Raw genomic sequence first — 18,656 nt, forward strand, 5'->3', positions numbered from 1 at the left:
TGTATATATGTACCACAACTTCTTTATCCATTCGTCTGTTGATGGGCATTTAGGTTGCTTCCATGACCTGGCTATTGTAAATATTGCTGCAGTGAACATTGGGGTGCATGTGTCTTTTTGAATTATGGTTTTCTCAGGGTATATGCCCAGTAGTGGGATTGCTGGGTCACATGGTAATTCTAGTTTTAGTTTTTTAAGAAACCTCCATACTGTTCTCCATAGTGGCTGTATCAATTTACATTCCCACCAACAGTGCAAGACGGTTCCCTTTTCTCCACACCCTCTCCCGCATTTGTTGTTTGTAGATTTTCTGATGATTCCCATTCTAACTGGTGTGAGGTGATACCTCATTGTAGTTTTGATTTGCATTTCTCTAATAATTAGTGATGTTGAGCAGCTTTTCATGTGCTTCTTGGCCATCTGTATGTCTTTTTTGGGAAAATGTCTATTTAGGTCTTCTGCCCATTTTTGGATTGAGTTGTTTGTTTTTTTGATATGGAGCTGCATGAGCTGCTTGTAAATTTTGGAGATTAATCCTTTGTTGATTCATTTGCAAATATTTTCTCCCATTCTGAGGGTTGTCTTTTCGTCTTGTTTATGGTTTCCTTTGCTATGCCAAAGCTTTGAAGTTTCATTAGGTCCCATTTGTTTATTTTTGTTTTTATCTCCATTACTCTAGGAGGTGGATCCAAAAAGATCTTGCTGTGATTTATGTCAAAGAGTGTTCTTCCTATGTTTTCCTCTAAGAGTTTTATAGTGTCCGGTCTTACATTTAGGTCTCTATTCCATCTTGAGTTTATTTTTGTGTATGGTGTTAGGGAGTGTTGTAATTTCATTCTTTTACATGTAGCTGTCCAGTTTTCCCAGCACCACTTATTGAAGGGACTGTCTTTTCTCCATTGTATAGCCTTGCCTCCACAAAGGAACTTATTTTTGAGCTTTGTACTCTGTCATTTTTCATGATGTTACTCTGACATCTATAATTATATCTTTAGATAATATATATTGATTGTCTACTCTGGTCTGTAATAAAATTAAATATGATTTTTCTTTATTTTTTTCTATCATTCCTGTCCTCCACCATCCATTTTTTGGATAGTGGTGTTACATTTCCTAATGCTTATCTACACACTGTTGCAATGTTTATATTGCTATTACTTGATCTCTCAGCTTTATATCCTTTGAGCCCCAGCTGTTACAAATGAGGCAGTTGGTGAATTTACTGTCAACATTTTTTTCTCCACTACTTCTCAGTATTTGCTAGTTATATAATCTCTACATTGTCATGGCATAAAACTGTTCTATTCTTTATCATCAAACCACCCTCTTTATGTGTTTTTACAGTAAATATATTCAATACCCATTGCAAGTCCTTTTGCTATGGTTTCCTCATTCATATCTTAGTTTCCTGAATTTTGTTTTCTACTAGTTTATTCAAAATCGCCACAGGAGAACAATGCTCTCTTAGTGTTTGCATTAATAAAGCTGTTTCCTTGTAGTTTTTATACTTTAAGGACAGATGCCTGGGTATGAAATCCTCAGTTTACCCTTTCTTTACCTGGGTAGCTTGTAGGAATTTCTCCACTGTCTTTTGCCTTTGGCATTATATGCACTTTGAAGAAAACTGAAGTAAGAGAAAATTCCTTCTCATAAGTGGCTTGACTATCTTGTCTAGTTACACAAAGAAGTATATATTTACCTTAAGATTTCAGTACTTATTTTATTATATATCTGAAGGTAGACTATTGTGGTGGGTAGAAAAATATTTCCTCAGACATGTCCACACTGTAATCCCTGAAACCTGTGAGTTTATTACCTCACCTGGCAAAAGGGACTTGGAAGATGTGATTAAGATAAGGAATTTGGGCATATTATCCGGGATTATCCGTGTGGTCCCAGTATAATCACAAAGGTCCTTGTTTGAGAGAGTTAGCAGGGTCAGAGTCGGAGAAGGTGATGTGGCGATGAAAACAGAGTTCAGAATGATGTGATTGCTGTCTGGGAAGAGGAAGGGCCACAAGCCCAGGAAAGCAGGCAGACTGTAGAAGCTGGAAAAGGCAAGGGATAGACATTCCAGCGTCCAGAAAGAACACAGCTTGCCAACACCTTGATTTTTGCCCAGTGAGACTTCTGATGTTTCAGACGGGAGATAATAAATGTGTGTTGTTTTAAGCCACTAAGTTTGTGGTAATTTGTTACAGCTGCAATAAGAAACTAATAAAACTCTGAATCAACTTTCTCTGACACATAATGGGTCTTTTAATTCTGCAGTAGCTCTACGTGGTTGTTCTGCTTGACTTTTTCTTGTTTTTGTTTTGTCTCTCTGGGTTCCAATTATGTATATGCTGGTAATTCATTACCTATCTTTTATATTCTATAGTTTTACAATTTTTCTCAAATTCTTAACTCTTTTTTAAATTTCCATCTCATTTTGTTTTGTGTGAAACCCATTTTCCCTTCTGAAACTTTTACTTTCATTTAAGTGAGCACTTTCCCCCCCTAATTTCCCAAATTCTTTTAGCTAACATTGACATTTCCTGTTTGTTTGTTTGTAGACTTCTGTGTGTGTGTGTGCGGGCCTCGTCACCTTTAGTGAGTTGATTTTGCTGTGACTCTGTGTGAACTTTGCTGTTCCAGGCCATTGACTATTTCCTTTGCTTCTTCTCTTCACTTTTTTTTTTTGTTTTTTTTTTTGCGGTACGCGGGCCTCTCACTGTTGTGGCTTCTCCCGTTGCAGAGCACAGGCTCTGGATGCGCAGGCTCAGCGGCCATGGCTCACGGGCCCAGCCGCTCCGCGGCATGTGGGATCTTCCCGGACCGGGGCACGAACCCATGTCCCCTGCATCGGCAGGCGGACTCCCAACCACTGCGCTACCAGGGAAGCCCTCTCTTCACTTTTATGCTCAGCTTCAGTGTGATCTCAGTTGCTTTGGGCATCCCTTGCAGTTATTTTGGAGAACACACATCTATGTTTCTTTCATGGGATTTACAGGAGGTAATAAAGGAGAGATGTGATTTCCACAGTCATTGATAGTGGAAGTCTCTCGTTTATTCTGTTTTTCAACATAATTATTTCACAGCGGCAATGATGAGATTTAATCTCACAGTAGAATTTGACACTTGATGATTTCCCTCTTTTTGAAACACGTGCTTTTCTTGGTTTGTTTCTCCAACCATGTTCCTAGCTTTTTTGGCCACTGCTTTTTAAACTTCTTTGCAAATTATTCTTAAATTTCTTCAGTATTGATGTTTTTCAGACCTCTGACACAGTCCCATTGTCTTCGTTCTTATTTCTTTGGCATTCCTAAATCCTCATGTGTTGTCACTTAACATGCACGTGTGATGGCTTAAATGTAGATCTTTAGCCCAGATGACTTTTCCGAGATCCAAGCCTATATATACCTCTGTCTACTTAACATCTTTTCCTGAGTATCTTGGTGGCATATCAGCATGAACTCTTTAGAACTTTTCCCCAAGTCTGGTCTTTTTCCAGTGTCTCCTGTTTCAGTAAGTGCTGACCATGTCTTCAGCTGTTCAGTCTGGAATTCTGGGTGTCATTCTTGACAGCTTCCTCGAAGTCAGTACGTTAATCTCAAAACTTTATCAGTGATTCCTCATATATATAATTTGAATGAATCTGTTTTTCTTCATTTTCATTTCACCGTCCTAGTATAAACCACCATCGTCTCTCACCTTGGCTGGTTTCCTGGCCTCCCGTTTTGCGCATTTCTTACCTGGTAACCACACAGAGATGTTTCTAAAACACAGATATAGTCATTTTCCCCCACTGCTCACAGCCCCTACAGGGCTTCTCACTGCCCTTCTGGTAGCTCAACCTGCATGGCTCTGCCTGTCTGGCTTCTGTTCCTTTTGATTTTTCTAGTCCTGCCTCATCTACAGAATCAGGCATATGATTACGTGGATTTCACTGCTAAACTATATTTGTTCAATAAAAAAAAAATCCCTATTTCTTTTTAAAAAATCCCTATTTCTTCAATTGGTTTACTTAATCTATCTTCAAAAAATATTATTAGTATCTTCTCCCTTAAAACTATTTCCAGGAGTTTTAAGATAATAAAATAGAAAATCAGGAACAGTAAGCAAATGTGATAGCTGTGATTGACAGCTGCTCTCAGGAGCGTCTATATTCAATTACTGAGGGAAATAACACTGGAGGTATAAATATCGGGGAGGAAATTTCCTATTCATAAAATAGAATAGAAAACAAATATTAATGAAATAGATCTGATTTTCCTATAAAAATTTCTTGTCCTAAAATTTATCTACAAGTCTTTCATATATATCAGTACAGGAAAGATCTACTCTTTCAAAAGCAGGCATTTTCAGAAATACATGTAAATTATTTTTACATTTAAATACTGGCATTATTTTTATTTAATTTCACATATTAATGTACACAGTAATTTATTAAGTTTTCCGAAACATTTAAATACATCAAGTATTTAAAGCTGAGTGGAGCTGGGACGTTCACACTTTATATACCAAGATATATCAGTATTTTAGCTGTTGACTAGCAAAATTAAGCATTAATACTCCTAGAATTTACCTCCACTGACTGAAATAAAAACACACAATATAAGATCTATGAGTTGGAGTTCATTCAGTGTCTTATTGAGGACTATAGCCCGGGAGACAGCCTCTCAGATAGCTCTGAGAAAGGTTACAAAAAGGCAAGGGAGGAACCTGGATACATCTAATTTTTTTTTTTTCTGGAAAAGAATGTTTAGTTGAACATCAAAAGATTACTGCTAATCACAAAGCATAGACTCTGAGTTTAATGACTTTAGTGCTTTTCTATGTATGAGGAGAAGCTGTAAGAATCTGTGGTCATTGAAATTTTTCCTTTCCAAATTCCTAGATACTATAAGGAGTGATTCACACTAGCTTAGATAAGCGTCCTACAGAAGAGTCACTTAGTACATATTTTCTTGTTAGCATCCATCTGTGGCCTAACTAGCAGGCCAAAAAACCTAAGTGAATTTTAAGATGTAGAAACATAACATTTACGCTTAAGTTGACAATTACTTTAGCTTGTAATTAATTGTTCAGTCTGTTTTCTTAAATTAAAACTTCATGGAGCAGCACATATTGATTGAGTGCATACTGTGTGCTAGGCTCCATTCTTGGCGTCTGAGTTTCCAGCTGTGACTACAGCATAGTCATTGCCTTGGCCTAGTGGAGTGTAATCCGTGTGTGTGTGTGTGTGTGTGTGTGTGTGTGTGTGTGTGTGCGTGTGTGCACGCATGTGCGAGGCTGGGGTTGGGAGAAGAAACATAGACAGTATATAAAGACAAGTAAATGTATACTCTCTCTCTAATAAGAATATTTCCAGCGAGGTATGATGAAATGCCGAAAGCAAAAGAGTAAATAAGAATATAAACCTAATAACTACTTGTTTTTCTTTCTATTATGACAATACAGCAGTGGAATTTGGTAAGACCTGGCTAATTTTATAGATACAAGTATTGTGTAAAGAAATAGAGGATCAATTTCAGGTATGGCAAAAACATTTTTTTACTCAATATCTCTAGTCAGAATATAAACAAGCAGTTTTAGAAATACGTGTTTTACTTCAAGAGTTCATATTACCTCTATAGTGGAGGGTGTTTCATTTCCAAGAGTTTCAGAAACCAGGTAATAAAATGCTTTTAAAAAACAATCGAATGCTAGTGACTAATGGCCTAGCACCCCACCATTTTGAATTATTTTATGTTTAAAGTTGAATTAGTTAACTCAGTAAATATTTGCTGCATCTGCTGTGGGCCAGGTATCATTTTAGGCCCTGGGGAAACAGCAGGGAACCAAACAGAAACAATCCCCAAGCTCAGAGAAATTAGAGTCTATGATGTGTATAGTTTTGAAGGGGAAGGAAAGCCCTTTGTGGTCAGAGTACCAAATAAGTATCACTTCCATGAAAACAATCACGTTCAGTCATCAGCTTACATTTTACAATAATAACAACCATGATATTAATTTTCCCTCATGTTTTCAGAACTCTACCTTAAAGAATGCTTTGGGCACGTGATCTTTATTTAAACAGAACTTAAAACTACCTCATTATAATCTTTTCACTGAAATAATATTTTATTAAAAACAGGTGATGATGAGATTACCTCTGTTATTTGTAAATGAGGAGATCTTTATTCATGGACTGTCATTACCCAGTGTGTGGCACTGGAGAGTTTTCATTTAAGGAAATGGTTTCTCAGAGGCCGTCTTTGTGGACAGCAGATTGCAGGGATCAGACCTGCCTCATGTGTTGGGGGGAGCATTCACTCCTCCTGAGAGATGGAGCCATTCAGGGGAGCACAGGAGAGGAGTGGAGATCTGTGGGGTCCCCTCCTGCTGCTTCCTCTCTCCTCTCTCCACCCACCCCTCCCTCTCAGCTCCCTCCCTCTGTCTGTGGCATGTGATCCTGGAGGGCTACCTTAAGGAATTGTTTCATTGTAACTTGAATTCACAGTATAGTGGCTTTGTTTGACCACTCAGGTTCTTAATTCCTCAGAAATATTCAGAAAATATGTGGTTCTTCTTTTGTATTCTTCCCTTGAGAATCCTATTTGGGGAAAGTTCAAGTAGGATGGTTTTGCCTTGGGGGCACCATTGAAGCGGGCATGCCCACTTAGAAATTGTGTTTATGAACATGAAAGCATTGTCAACTATTGCATCCTAGGGCGCTGCCTTAGGAAAATCCGCAGGGGAACATTTCCTTTATTCTCAATCTAGAACAAGTTGTTCTTTTCTTGAGCTTCTGTCATACCGTCTTGTAGACTTCTGAATTTTATTATTGATTTTGTTTCTCTTTTTGTTATGACCAAGGTGAAGCTTGGGGACACATGTGGTCCAACATTGCCAATTATATGGGAACATTTTTTATATGATTGTAGATGACCCCAGTTTCATTTTACTATTTTTTTCTTATACTGCCATTTCCCTAATCTTCTTTTCCCTTACTTTATGCCATTTTATTTATACCCCAGATTTCCTAGCCCCTAGCCTCAGGGTCCACTGTTTACTCCACTATATGCATAACATGATGGTGGGAGCTCCATGGACCTTAGCTTGTGAATTCACCGGAAAGCAGTGTTTACTCTTTCAGTGGCCATTCCGGTTCAGCCATCTGCACCCCTTTTGCCCATGCATTTCTTTGGCCTCTGTCTTCTCTCCGCCCCTTTATCCAACTCTTGAGAACCGTGGCTCTCCTGCCACTCCCCAAGTGATGTTTGAGGGATAGTGGAGGAGAATTGGTGTATTGAACAGAAACCACTTCAACTTGAACATTACGGATGGTTATCACAACGTTCCTGGACCATTTCCTAGGAGAGGTTGCGTCTCAGTAATTTCTCTCCCTCTCCTTAAGCTCTGTCTTATTGCCATGTTGGGGAGAGGGTGGCTTCCTCTCCATATTCTTTGCTAAACTCTCCACATACAAACTCCCTCCTCTCTGGGAACTGGAGGGGAGCAAAATTTGCTGCCCCAAAATGTGTCTCTTTGACATGAGGATTAATTTAGGCTGATTATTTTTAGCGATTATTTTTAAGAAGACTCGGGAAGTTTTTCTTGTTACCTCTCCCCTTAAGTGCCTAAAAGAATTTGGATAGAGGACTTGTTCCTAGAACAGAGCCATCCTGAGAGACGTCTGCAAAGAATATGGGCTGAGGGTAGCGAGGGAGACTCTGGTAGGGCTTAGTGACCAGAGTCCACTCTGTGTCCCACTGTCTCTGGTGGCCCAGCAGACATTTGTTTTGCCCACTTTGGGGGGTTACTCAGTCTTCCTGGGACTCTCCCATGTATGCATATTATTAAACTTTTGTGTGGTTTTCTCCTGTTGATCTGTCTCGTGTCAGTTTAATTCTTAGACCAGCCAGAAGAACCAAGAAGGGTAGAGGAAAATCTCTTCCTCCCTGACAGAATCAAAGGAAAACCAAAAATTTCTCTTGGTGTGTTATTCAGAGACAGTTTGTCCATGTTTTTGGCCTCAAACTGTCCCATCCAGACCAGCCTATATTTTGAAAATTGCTGAAATACAGAAGAAGTCAAAACCCCAGACATTACATATGAAGTGTTTGCTTTCAAGTTCCTGTATCTGACAATTGCCTGGGTGAGTATGTAAATATGGCTGAGAAACCAGTGGAGGATTGTGATTTCTCTTCTTTTCCCCTTTTTTTAAAAGATGAAATTCTCCTCTAGGTTTCAGACTTAGTTTAGCAGCTAAGTGGAGGTGAAGAACTGCTTTTCTCAGTTTTTTTTTTTCTTATAAATGATTCTCTTCATTGTAGGAGCTTACACATTTGTTCCGTGGCTTCTCAGCTTTAAAAGAGGAAGAGCGCTAGAAGAAAAAGAGAATAAAATATTGGTCAAAGAAACGGGTTACTTCTTTATATACGGTCAGGTAGGTTCCACCCTAATACCGCTGTCACTGTCCAGTGCCTCCCATTTTGTGCTGACTTCTGACAAAGTTCTTTGGTTTGTTTCTCAGGTTTTATACACCGATAACACCTTTGCCATGGGACACCTAATACAGAGGAAAAAAGTCCATGTCTTTGGGGACGAATTGAGTCTGGTGACTTTGTTCCGATGTATTCAAAATATGCCTGAAACACTACCCAATAATTCCTGTTACTCAGCTGGTAAATAATAGTTCTATATACATAGACAGAAAGACATTCCTCAATATACTGTGTGGTACTTACTATCTTGAATGATAAGCTAGTCTGTGTTGATAGAGGCAAAATCATTATTAGTAGGTATATTATTTTTACATACATTTAGAAAGGGCAGTAACTTCACAGCAATCCACACTAGAACGATCGTAAGCGGTGTTTTCTTCAAACTGTAATAACAATGCTGGAATAATACGAGAATGGTGAGCGCGTGCCAGGCACTTTACCTGTGCCCCTTCCTTTAATCGTCCCTGTCGAAGGGAGGTGGGGTCTGAGGCACAGAGAGGAAGCACACATTGTCTTAGACTGCACGGAACTTAGTTTAAACCAGCCGGTCTGACCCCAGTGGGACTCACAGAATCTCTTCTTCACCGCCTGCGGAAGAAGAAGTGCCTTTGGCTGGTCTGAGGGTCAGGTCCAGTGGCCCGGTGGCTTTGCTGGTGTCAGTGGACACCAGGTGGATGCATTTGGGATGTGAAAGTGTAGGAGGGAGGCTGCATTTCAACTCAGAAAAGGGAAAGGGCAGGCTTGCTTCATTGCAGGTCTGTTTGGGCTGTAATTGCCGTCGTAGCCTTCATCTCGTCTTGGGGTAATTTCAAATTAATCGAGGCCAGTATTTGGACAAAAACAAAAAGCCTTCGACACATTTATTTCTCTCTGGTGATTTTGACAAATCCATTCAGGACCCCGAGGAATGTCTTCCCTTCCAGACAGCGTGAATGGCAGTGTGGAACACGGGGTGCAGCTGGGCTGTGCGATTTGAAGTGCTATATTCCAAAGGCGTTTACTGACAAAGGCACGATGAAACATGTGAGAAGGCAAAATAGTTCCCAATAATGGAGACAATTGTCATCCTGGATCCACAGCCATGAATAGCTTTGACAGGGTGATGAGGAAGTTAATGAAATTGGAATTCCCTAATTTTCATAGAGAAATGTTTCCCTGCAGCCAGTGGTAACCAGTATTTTGGTGTTGCAAAATATTTATAAATGGTGAGGTCACTTCAGTCTGTTATATGTATTTACATTAATTAGTACTTAGAGCTTTACAACACACTCTTTCAGATTTTCTAATCATCAGCCCCTCATGGTTACTTTCTCAGCCAGATTTCCTAGGTGCCTTACTTTTTAAGAGTAATTAATTTGACCTTAAAGATATTTCTCAGTGCTAGTAGCTTAGTATTATTTACGAAAAGTGTTTTCTAGGAAATTTCAGGTTTTCAATCTTTATCTGTTCTAGAACGAATTTGTTTAAAACCATTAAAAGCTACACATTGGTGTATACGTGTATAAAGTGCTTCCATAATAATCTGGAAAAAATTTAAATGGTCCATTTGAGGAGCCCAACGAAGCTGAATCTTATTATTTCATTAACAAATTGAATGTGTTTATTGTAGAAAAAGTTAGAGCTGATTGCTATAATCTGGAAGACTTGAACTAGCCAATAACCCAGTGTTGAAATTTTAAATAGAACCTACTTTGAAACGTAGTTGGTTCACACAGACTTTATTTGGAGAGTTACTGTTAATTAATGATCTGTGACCTATAGCCTTTGTCAAATTATTAGATTATCTTCAATCTCTATGATAATGACTAATCCATTCAACAAATAACTTCAATCTTTTTTTTTTCTACTACTTAATGTAGTCATCAAATGCCTTGCCAATCCCAAAAGTGTACACTTTACCCTTAACAATACCTAGAACTATGTTCTTTTGTTTGTTGTCTGTCTTGGTCTATTAACAGAAAACAAGGTCCTTGTAGACAGACTCTTTGGTTATTCTGATCACTGCCCTATGAGGGCCTACGAAGGTGTCTGGTATATCTGAGGTGCTCCGTAAATAAATACCCACTGGCTAGTGCTGCAGGACACCCAGGTGCTTTGGCTTGACAGTGGAATAGAGGTTAAAGTAGATGTGTTCCTGTAAATACATTTTCATGGCATGTTAATGAAACAATGCAACTACTTTTAAAATTGTGAGTTGAATGTATTGACAGTTTAGATGCTATTTCCTTTGTTATTTCGTTGGTTTTATTCTCTGCCCCTCCTCCTCTTTCTTTTTCTTTATCTTTTTTCTTTATCTTTTTCTTTTAAGATGATGTCAAGAATGACCTGATAGTATACTGAGTGTAGTTCCTGAGTTGTGTTTTGTATTCCTGAATCACAGGCTGCATTATTGTAAATTAGGCGCATGAATGAAGATTAGTTGATCAGTTTTGAGACGCTAATTACCTTGTTGCTTTTGATTCTAAAAACAAGTATGGAAACACAAATTATAGAGGGCTAGAAAAGTAATCCAAATGACTTCTCATCCCGTAGTTTGTACTCTAGAGAAAGACTATGTTAGCAGATGTGCTTTGTGAATAAGTAGTGTTTTGTTTTTCACTTTTAAATAATTTATGCATTTTATATGCACATTTGAAAGTATATTTAGGGCTATGCAGTATATATACGTGGGTGTGCTCATTTTTTTGTATTTTTATTTAACATTATTTTTTAAAGATTCCCATGTCAATAAAATGAAGCAAAACCAATTTTTTTTTTTTTTTTTCCGGAACGCGGGCCTCTCACTGTTGCGGCCTCTCCCGTTGTGGAGCACAGGCTCCGGACGCGCAGGCTCAGCGGCCATGGCTCACGGGCCTAGCCGCTCCACAGCATGTGGGATCTTCCCGGACCAGGGCACGAACCTGTGTCCCCTGCATCGGCAGGCAGACTCTCAACCACTGAGCCACCAGGGAAGCCCAAAAACTACTTTTAACTATATAACATTCCATCAAGGGACGTGCTATGAATTCCTAAACTTTTTTCTTATAGTTAGATGTCTGAGTCCTGTTTAGATTCTCCATTTTACGAACAGTAGGTGATACATCCATTTATGTCTGTTATAACTCCTCCTGCTTATTTCTTTTACTTTTTTTGGGGGGGGTGTTTAGGCAAATCATAACTGGTTTAGAAGTCCACTGGTGTAATTTGAAGGGTGAATGCCTACTATTTTTTTCCAAAACAAAGTAGTTGTCTTTAATGTTCTCCTCTCCCCCTCCTTTCCGTGTACAACTGCTTAAAGTTCTTGCAAATCATTCTTTTCCAGGCATAGCAAAGCTGGAGGAAGGAGATGAACTCCAACTGGCCATACCACGCGAAGATGCTAAAATATCCCGGGATGGAGACGGCACGTTTTTCGGTGCACTGAAACTTCTGTGACCTACTTACACACCTTGGTGTGGCTGTTTTCCTCCCTTTCTTTGTACCTCTAAAGAGAAAACACTTAACTGGAAATACCAAAAGGAAAAAAAAAAAGGTAGTTACCATAGCCTGGTTTGCTGAAACTAGACCAAAACAGGAAATTTAACAGACAACCACAGCCAAAGGGTGTCATGTGAATTACAAGAACTAGAGCCCGTTTAAGGAAAAATAGAACTAGAAAGACTTTTCACTATAATGCCATGTTGAACACCTTAGTCATAGTTTCTTACCTTGCAAGAAGCACAGGATTCAAAGGGGCAATAATCATTTCTTCAAAAATGGTATCCCACTGTTTGCTATGGAACAGCGCCCATGGCTGTAGGACATTAAGACATTTGGGGGAAATCTGAGGATTTATCCTCTATTTTTATGTTAAATACCCTTTCTCCATTTTCAGTTAATATTGAGGAAACTAAAAAAAAAAAAAGAAAAAGTATAGAAATCTTGCATCCCATACATGAAAAAGTAACTAAAAGTTTAAATTTAAATATCATTAAACAGTCGGACTCAAAATAGGATATAGGTACTATTTAAGTCTTTTAGGTTTATTTCAAGTTTGCAGTTTTTAGCTCTAATATCATATATTACCTGCTGGAACACTCCTGGACATCTTTCACAGGAGGGAAATAATTCTCTCATGTGTTTACACTTAGGTGTATTTTTTATAGCTAATTTCAGTTACTTCAGAAACTTTTTAATGTAGGGTAATTCCAATTCATGCATATAAGCATTAATTGAAAGAAATAACTGTTTTAACCTAAAAATAAAATCTGCCATAGAAGTTAATAAGTACATTTGTAATAATGTAATATCATTTCCCTTTATTTCCTATCCTTCTATTTTAAACTGCTGATATTGTAGTTCACATATCCCAGCCTTTAAAAAATACTCATGTTATTAGCTTTACAGAAGTTGAGGTTTAACTAAAGTTCTTGGCATCCTGAGTATGTTATATCCCATGTGCTTGTTCCAAAGATTATCACATGCCAGAAGACATTGTCCTAATTTTCATTTTATAAAGACTCATTTTTGAGGATGCTGTAATACTTATCTTTTATAACGTCATGTGTTTTGCTTATATTTTTAAATGTTATCAGTTTAAACAGTTTACTTCATTGTTTAAACAGATGGAAAAACAGACCTTGGTCTACACTAGTTTTCCCCAGTTTACATTAAAATATTTTTAAAGGTATTTTTTTCAAAACAAAATTATTTGTATTTTGTGTCTAAAATTAAACTTTGTTTAAAACTGATTTCTATAGTTTTGGCTTTTTGGTTAAAATAAAATACACTTTGCAGTTTATTCTGTTCTTCAATATTGTAATAAAAAAAGAAGTGATAGGTGAGGTAGAAGTTTCAATAATAGAAGGAAGTCAGAGATTTTCTTAGTGTTGCTGCCAAGTGGATTGCCAAATAAAAAATGTTAGTGCCTTTTGCCTCATTTTTGGATTGTTTGTCTAACACTAGTCATCTTTTGGTTTCTCTCCGTAACACTGAATGTTGTCTTAAAAATTAGGTGCATGCAGGGAACTATAGTCAATATCCTGTGATTAAACCATAATGGAAAAGAATATGGAAAAGAATGTATATATATGTATAACTGAATCACTTTGCTGTACAGAAATGAACACAATATTGTAAATCAACTATGCTTCAGTTAAAAAAAAGACTAAGTAAAATGATAAAAAAAATTAGGTGCATAAATTGTTGAACATGATAAAGTAGTATGTGTTAGGGTATGATATAAAGTATTTGAAGTCATAAATATTTTACATGTTTCAAAAAGGATTTGGTCACCTCAATACTATATATGTAAAGTTATGGATTAAATATTTCTTAGAGCCTAGGTTAAAAAAAAGATAAAACTACATTGTAATAGGCTTGTGCCCTAATCTCTTGTAAATCTACAGCTTGCAACATTTTTCTTTCTCAATGGCTTAGCATATTTTGTCAGCAGATGTAGAATTCAGCCACATAAAATGGTCTTAAATCTTACTTTGCTTTCTGTTCAAACCAGCCTTAAAATGTGAATTTTATCTTCCTCGTCAGTGAAATTGTGAGGAAAATCAGACTTCGGTTGAGTCAAAGTTTATGCAGTTATCAGGAAGTTGAATTAAGTCAGAAAGAGAAAGACAAATACCATATGATATTACTTGTATGTGTAATCTAAAATATGACACAAATGAACCTATCTATGAAACAGAAGCAGAATCAGGGACATAGAAAATAGACTGGTGGTTGCCAAGGAGGAGGGGTGTGGGAGAGGGATGGATTGGGAGTTTGGGAATAGCAGATGCAAACTGGTATATATATAAAATGGATAAACAACAAGGTCCTACTGTAGAGCACAGGGAACTATATTCAGTAACCTGGGATAAACCATAGTGGAAAAGACTATGAAAAAGAATGTAGATATATGTATAACTGAGTCACTTTACTGTACAGCGGTAATTAACATGGTGTTGTAATTCAACTATACTTCAATAAAAAATAAATTAAAAAAGAGATTAGGTAAATATAGAGGTGTGGGGGGATGTGACTGCAACAGTGAGTGAGATTGCCCAAGTTCAGCCTTTGCTATCTTTCCTCCAATTTATTTTAGCAGAAAATGGATGTTATCCTGGGATTTCCTACGAAAGAAAATTTCTAAGGTTTAAGTGTATGGGCCCAGGCCAGATACTCTTCTGTCTTAAATCCGAAGTCAAGATTCGTGATGCTACCTAATCACCCAGTGAGGGCCCTCAATGCATCAGCAGAACATCCTGAGGAAGTAATGTGCTGGCCTCACTGGCGCCTGGAGAAACGCCTCCACTGTCCGATCACCGTGCAGAGAAGCTCCTCCCATGCACTCTGTTATGGGTGCAATGACCTACTGATAGAAGGGCTTAATAAATCCTATTGTCATTCGAAGTCCAAACCAGAAACTATTACTCTGAAGATGTCCCTGCCCTAGGAGACCCGTGCAGCCCCCTGACGTGTTTGGTTTGGCTCCCATGTTGCTTTGCAATTTTTGAGTTGGTTTCTTTTTTTCTTTTTCTTTTTTTGTATTGGAGTATAATTGCTTTACAATGGTGTGTTAGTTTCTGCTTTACAACAAAGTGAATCAGCTATACATATACATATATCCCCATATCTCTTCCCTCTTGCGACTCTCTTCCACCCTCCCTATCCCACGCCTCTAGGTGGACACAAAGCACCGAGCTGATCTCCCTGTGCTATGCAGCTGCTTCCCACTAGCTATCTACCTTACGTTTGTTAGTGTATATATGTCCATGCCTATCTCTCGCTTTGTCACAGCTTACCCTTCCCCCTCCCCATATCCTCAAGTCCATTCTCTAGTAGGTCTGTGTCTTTATTCCTATCTAACCCCTAGGTTCTTAATGACATTTTTTCCCCTTAAGTTCCATATATATGTGTTAGCATACAGTATTTGTCTTTCTCTTTCTGACTTACTTCACTCTGTATGACAGACTCTAGGTCTATTCACCTCATTACAAACAGCTCAACTTCGTTTCTTTTTATGGCTGAGTAATATTCCATTGTATATATGTGCCACATCTTCCTTATCCACTCATCTGTTGATGGACACTTAGGTTGCTTCCATGTCCTGGCTGTTGTAAATAGAGCTGCAATGAACATTTTGGTACATGACTCTTTTTGAATTATGGTTTTCTCAGGGTATATGCCCAGTAGTGGGATTGCTGGGTCGTATGGTAGTTCTATTTGTAGTTTTTTAAGGAACATCCATACTGTTCTGCACAGTGGCTGTATCAATTTACATTCCCACCAGCAGTGCAAGAGTGTTCCCTTTTCTCCACACCCTCTCCAGCATTTATTGTTTCTAGATTTTTTGATGATGGCCATTCTGAGTGGTGTGAGATGATATCTCATTGTAGTTTTGATTTGCATTTCTCTGATGATTAATGACGTTGAGCATTCTTTCATGTGTTTGTTGGCAGTCTGTATATCTTCTTTGGAGAAATGTCTATTTAGGTCTTCTGCCCATTTTTGGATTGGGTTGTTTGTTTTTTTGTTATTGAACTGCATGAGCTGCTTATAAATTTTGGAGATTAATCCTTTGTCAGTTGCTTCATTTGCAAATATTTTCTCCCATTCTGAGGGTTGTCTTTGGTCTTGTTTATGGTTTCCTTTGCTGTGCAAAAGCTCTGAAGTTTCATTAGGTCCCATTTGTTTATTTTTGTTTCCATTTCTTGAGGAGGTGGGTCAAAAAGGATCTTGCTATGATTTATGTCAGAGTGTTCTGCCTGTGTTTTCCTCGAAGAGTTTGATAGTTTCTGGCCTTACATTTAGGTCTTTAATCCATTTTGAGCTTATTTTTGTGTATGGTCTTAGGGAGTGATCTACTCTCATACTTTTACATGTACCTGTCCAGTTTTCCCAGCACCACTTATTGAAGAGGCTGTCCTTTCTCCACTGTACATTCCTGCCTCCTTTATCAAAGATAAGGTGACCATATGTGCGTGGGTTTATCTCTGGGCTTTCTATCCTCTTCCATTGATCTATCTTTCTATTTTTGTGCCAGTACTATACTGTCTTGATAACTGTAGCTTTGTAGTATAGTCTGAAGTCAGGGAGTCTGATTCCTCAAGCTCCGTTTTTCGTTCTCAAGATTACTTTGGCTATTCGGGGTCTTTTGTGTTTCCATACAAATTGTGACATTTTTTGTTCTAGTTCTGTGAAAAATGCCAGTGGTAGTTTGATAGGGATTGCATTGAATCTGTAGATTGCTTTGGGTCGTAGAGTCATTTTCACAATGTTGATTCTTCCAATCCAAGAACATGGTATGTCTCTCCATCTATTTGTATCATCTTTAATTTCTTTCATCAGTGTCTTATAATTGTCTGCATACAGGTCTTTTGTCTCCTTAGGTAGGTTTATTCCTAGGTATTTTATTCTTTTTGTTGCAATGGTAAATGGGAGTGTTTTCTTGATTTCACTTTCAGATTTTTCATCATTAGTGTATAGGAATGCCAGAGATTTCTGTGCATTAATTTTATATCCTGCTACTTTACCAGATTCATTGATTAGCTCTAGTAGTTTTCTGGTAGCATCTTTAGGATTCACTATGTATAGTATCATGTCATCTGCAAACAGTGACAGCTTTACTTCTTCTTTTCCGATTTGGATTCCTTGTATTTCCTTTTCTTCTCTTATTGCTGTGGCTAAAACTTCCAAAACGATGTTGAATAAGAGTGGTGAGAGTGGACAACCTTGTCTTGTTTGTGATCTTAGTGGAAATGCTTTCAGTTTTTAACCACTGAGGATGATGTTGGCTGTGGGTTTGTCATATATGGCCTTTATTATGTTGAGGAACGTTCCCTCTATGCCTACTTTCTGCAGGGTTTTTATCATAAATGGGTGTTGAATTTTGTCAAAAGCTTTCTCTGCATTTATTGAGATGATCATATGATTTTTCTCCTTCAATTTGTTAATATGGTGTATCACGTTGATTGATTTGCATATATTGAAGAATCCTTGCATTCCTGGAATAAACCCCACTTGATCATGGTGTATGATCCGTTTAATGTGCTGTTGGATTTTGTTTGCTAGTATTTTGTTGAGGATTTTTGCATCTATGTTCATCAGTGATATTGGCCTGTGGTTTTCTTTCTTTGTGACATCCTTGTCTGGTTTTGGTATCAGGGTGATGGTGGCCTCATAGAATGAGTTTGGGAGTGTCCTCCCTCTGCTATATTTTGGAAGAGTTTGAGAAGGATAGGTGTTAGCTCTTCTCTAAATGTTTGATAGAATTCGCCTGTGAAGCCATCTGGTCCTGGGCTTTTGTTTGTTGGAAGATTTTAAATCACAGTTTCAATTTCAGTGCTTGTGATTGGTCTGTTCATATTTTCTATTTCTTCGTGATTTCAGTCTTGGCAGGTTGTGCATTTCTAAGAATTTGTCCATTTCTTCCAGGTTGTACATTTTATTGGCATAGAGTTGCTTGTAGTAATCGCTTATGATCTTTTGTATTTCTGCAGTGTCAGAAGTTGTTACTTCTCCTTTTTCATTTCTAATTCTATTGATTTGAGTCTTCTCCCTTTTTTTCTTGATGAGTCTGGTTAATGGTTTGTCGATTTTGTTTATCTTCTCAAAGAACCAGCTTTTAGTTTTATTGATCTTTGCTATCGTTTCCTTCATTTCTTTTTCATTTATTTCTGATCTGATTTTTATGATTTCTTTCCTTCTGCTAACTTTGGGGGTTTTTGTTCTTCTTTCTCTGATTGCTTTAGGTGCAAGGTTAGGTTGTTTATTTGAGATGTTTCCTGTTTCTTAAGGTAGGATTGTATTGCTATAAACTTCCCTCTTAGAACTGCTTTTGCTACGTCCCATAGATTTTGGGTCATCGTGTCCACATTGTCATTTGTTTCTAGGTATTTTTTGATTTCCTCTTTGATTTCTTCAGTGATCACTTCGTTATTAAGTAGTGTATTGTTTAGCCTCCATGTGTTTGTATTTTTTACAGATCTTTTCCTGTAATTGATATCTAGTCTCATAGCGTTGTGGTCCAAAAAGATACTTGATACAATTTCAATTTTCTTAAATTTACCAAGGCTTGATTTGTGACCCAAGATATGATCTATCCTGGAGAATGTTCCATGAGCACTTGAGAAAAATGTGTATTCTGTTGTTTTTGGATGGAATGTCCTATAAATATCAAGTCCCTCTTGTTTAATGTATCATTTAAAGCTTGTGTTTCCTTATTTATTT

At 37.8% G+C, this 18,656-nt stretch overlaps 1 protein-coding gene across 3 annotated transcripts in view; it reads left to right on the forward strand.

Annotated features, from left to right (window-relative positions):
• Positions 1 to 12,335, forward strand: part of TNFSF13B (TNF superfamily member 13b) — a 34,491-nt gene extending 22,156 nt beyond the window's left edge. For 2 of the 3 annotated variants that reach the window (XM_065896087.1, XM_065896086.1), the window contains 3 exons: positions 8,301 to 8,413; positions 8,501 to 8,651; positions 11,773 to 11,968. In XM_065896087.1, the coding sequence (XP_065752159.1) occupies positions 8,301 to 8,413; positions 8,501 to 8,651; positions 11,773 to 11,885 (377 nt within the window). In that variant the 3' untranslated portion in view covers positions 11,886 to 11,968. Of the gene's footprint in view, positions 1 to 8,300; positions 8,414 to 8,500; positions 8,652 to 11,772 lie in introns of all 3 variants that reach the window. The other variant, XM_065896085.1, reaches the window with a different exon arrangement.
• Positions 12,336 to 18,656: the final 6,321 nt, after the last annotated feature.

Source organism: Phocoena phocoena, chromosome 18, assembly GCF_963924675.1.
Source record: "Phocoena phocoena chromosome 18, mPhoPho1.1, whole genome shotgun sequence".
Lineage (NCBI taxonomy): Eukaryota > Metazoa > Chordata > Mammalia > Artiodactyla > Phocoenidae > Phocoena > Phocoena phocoena.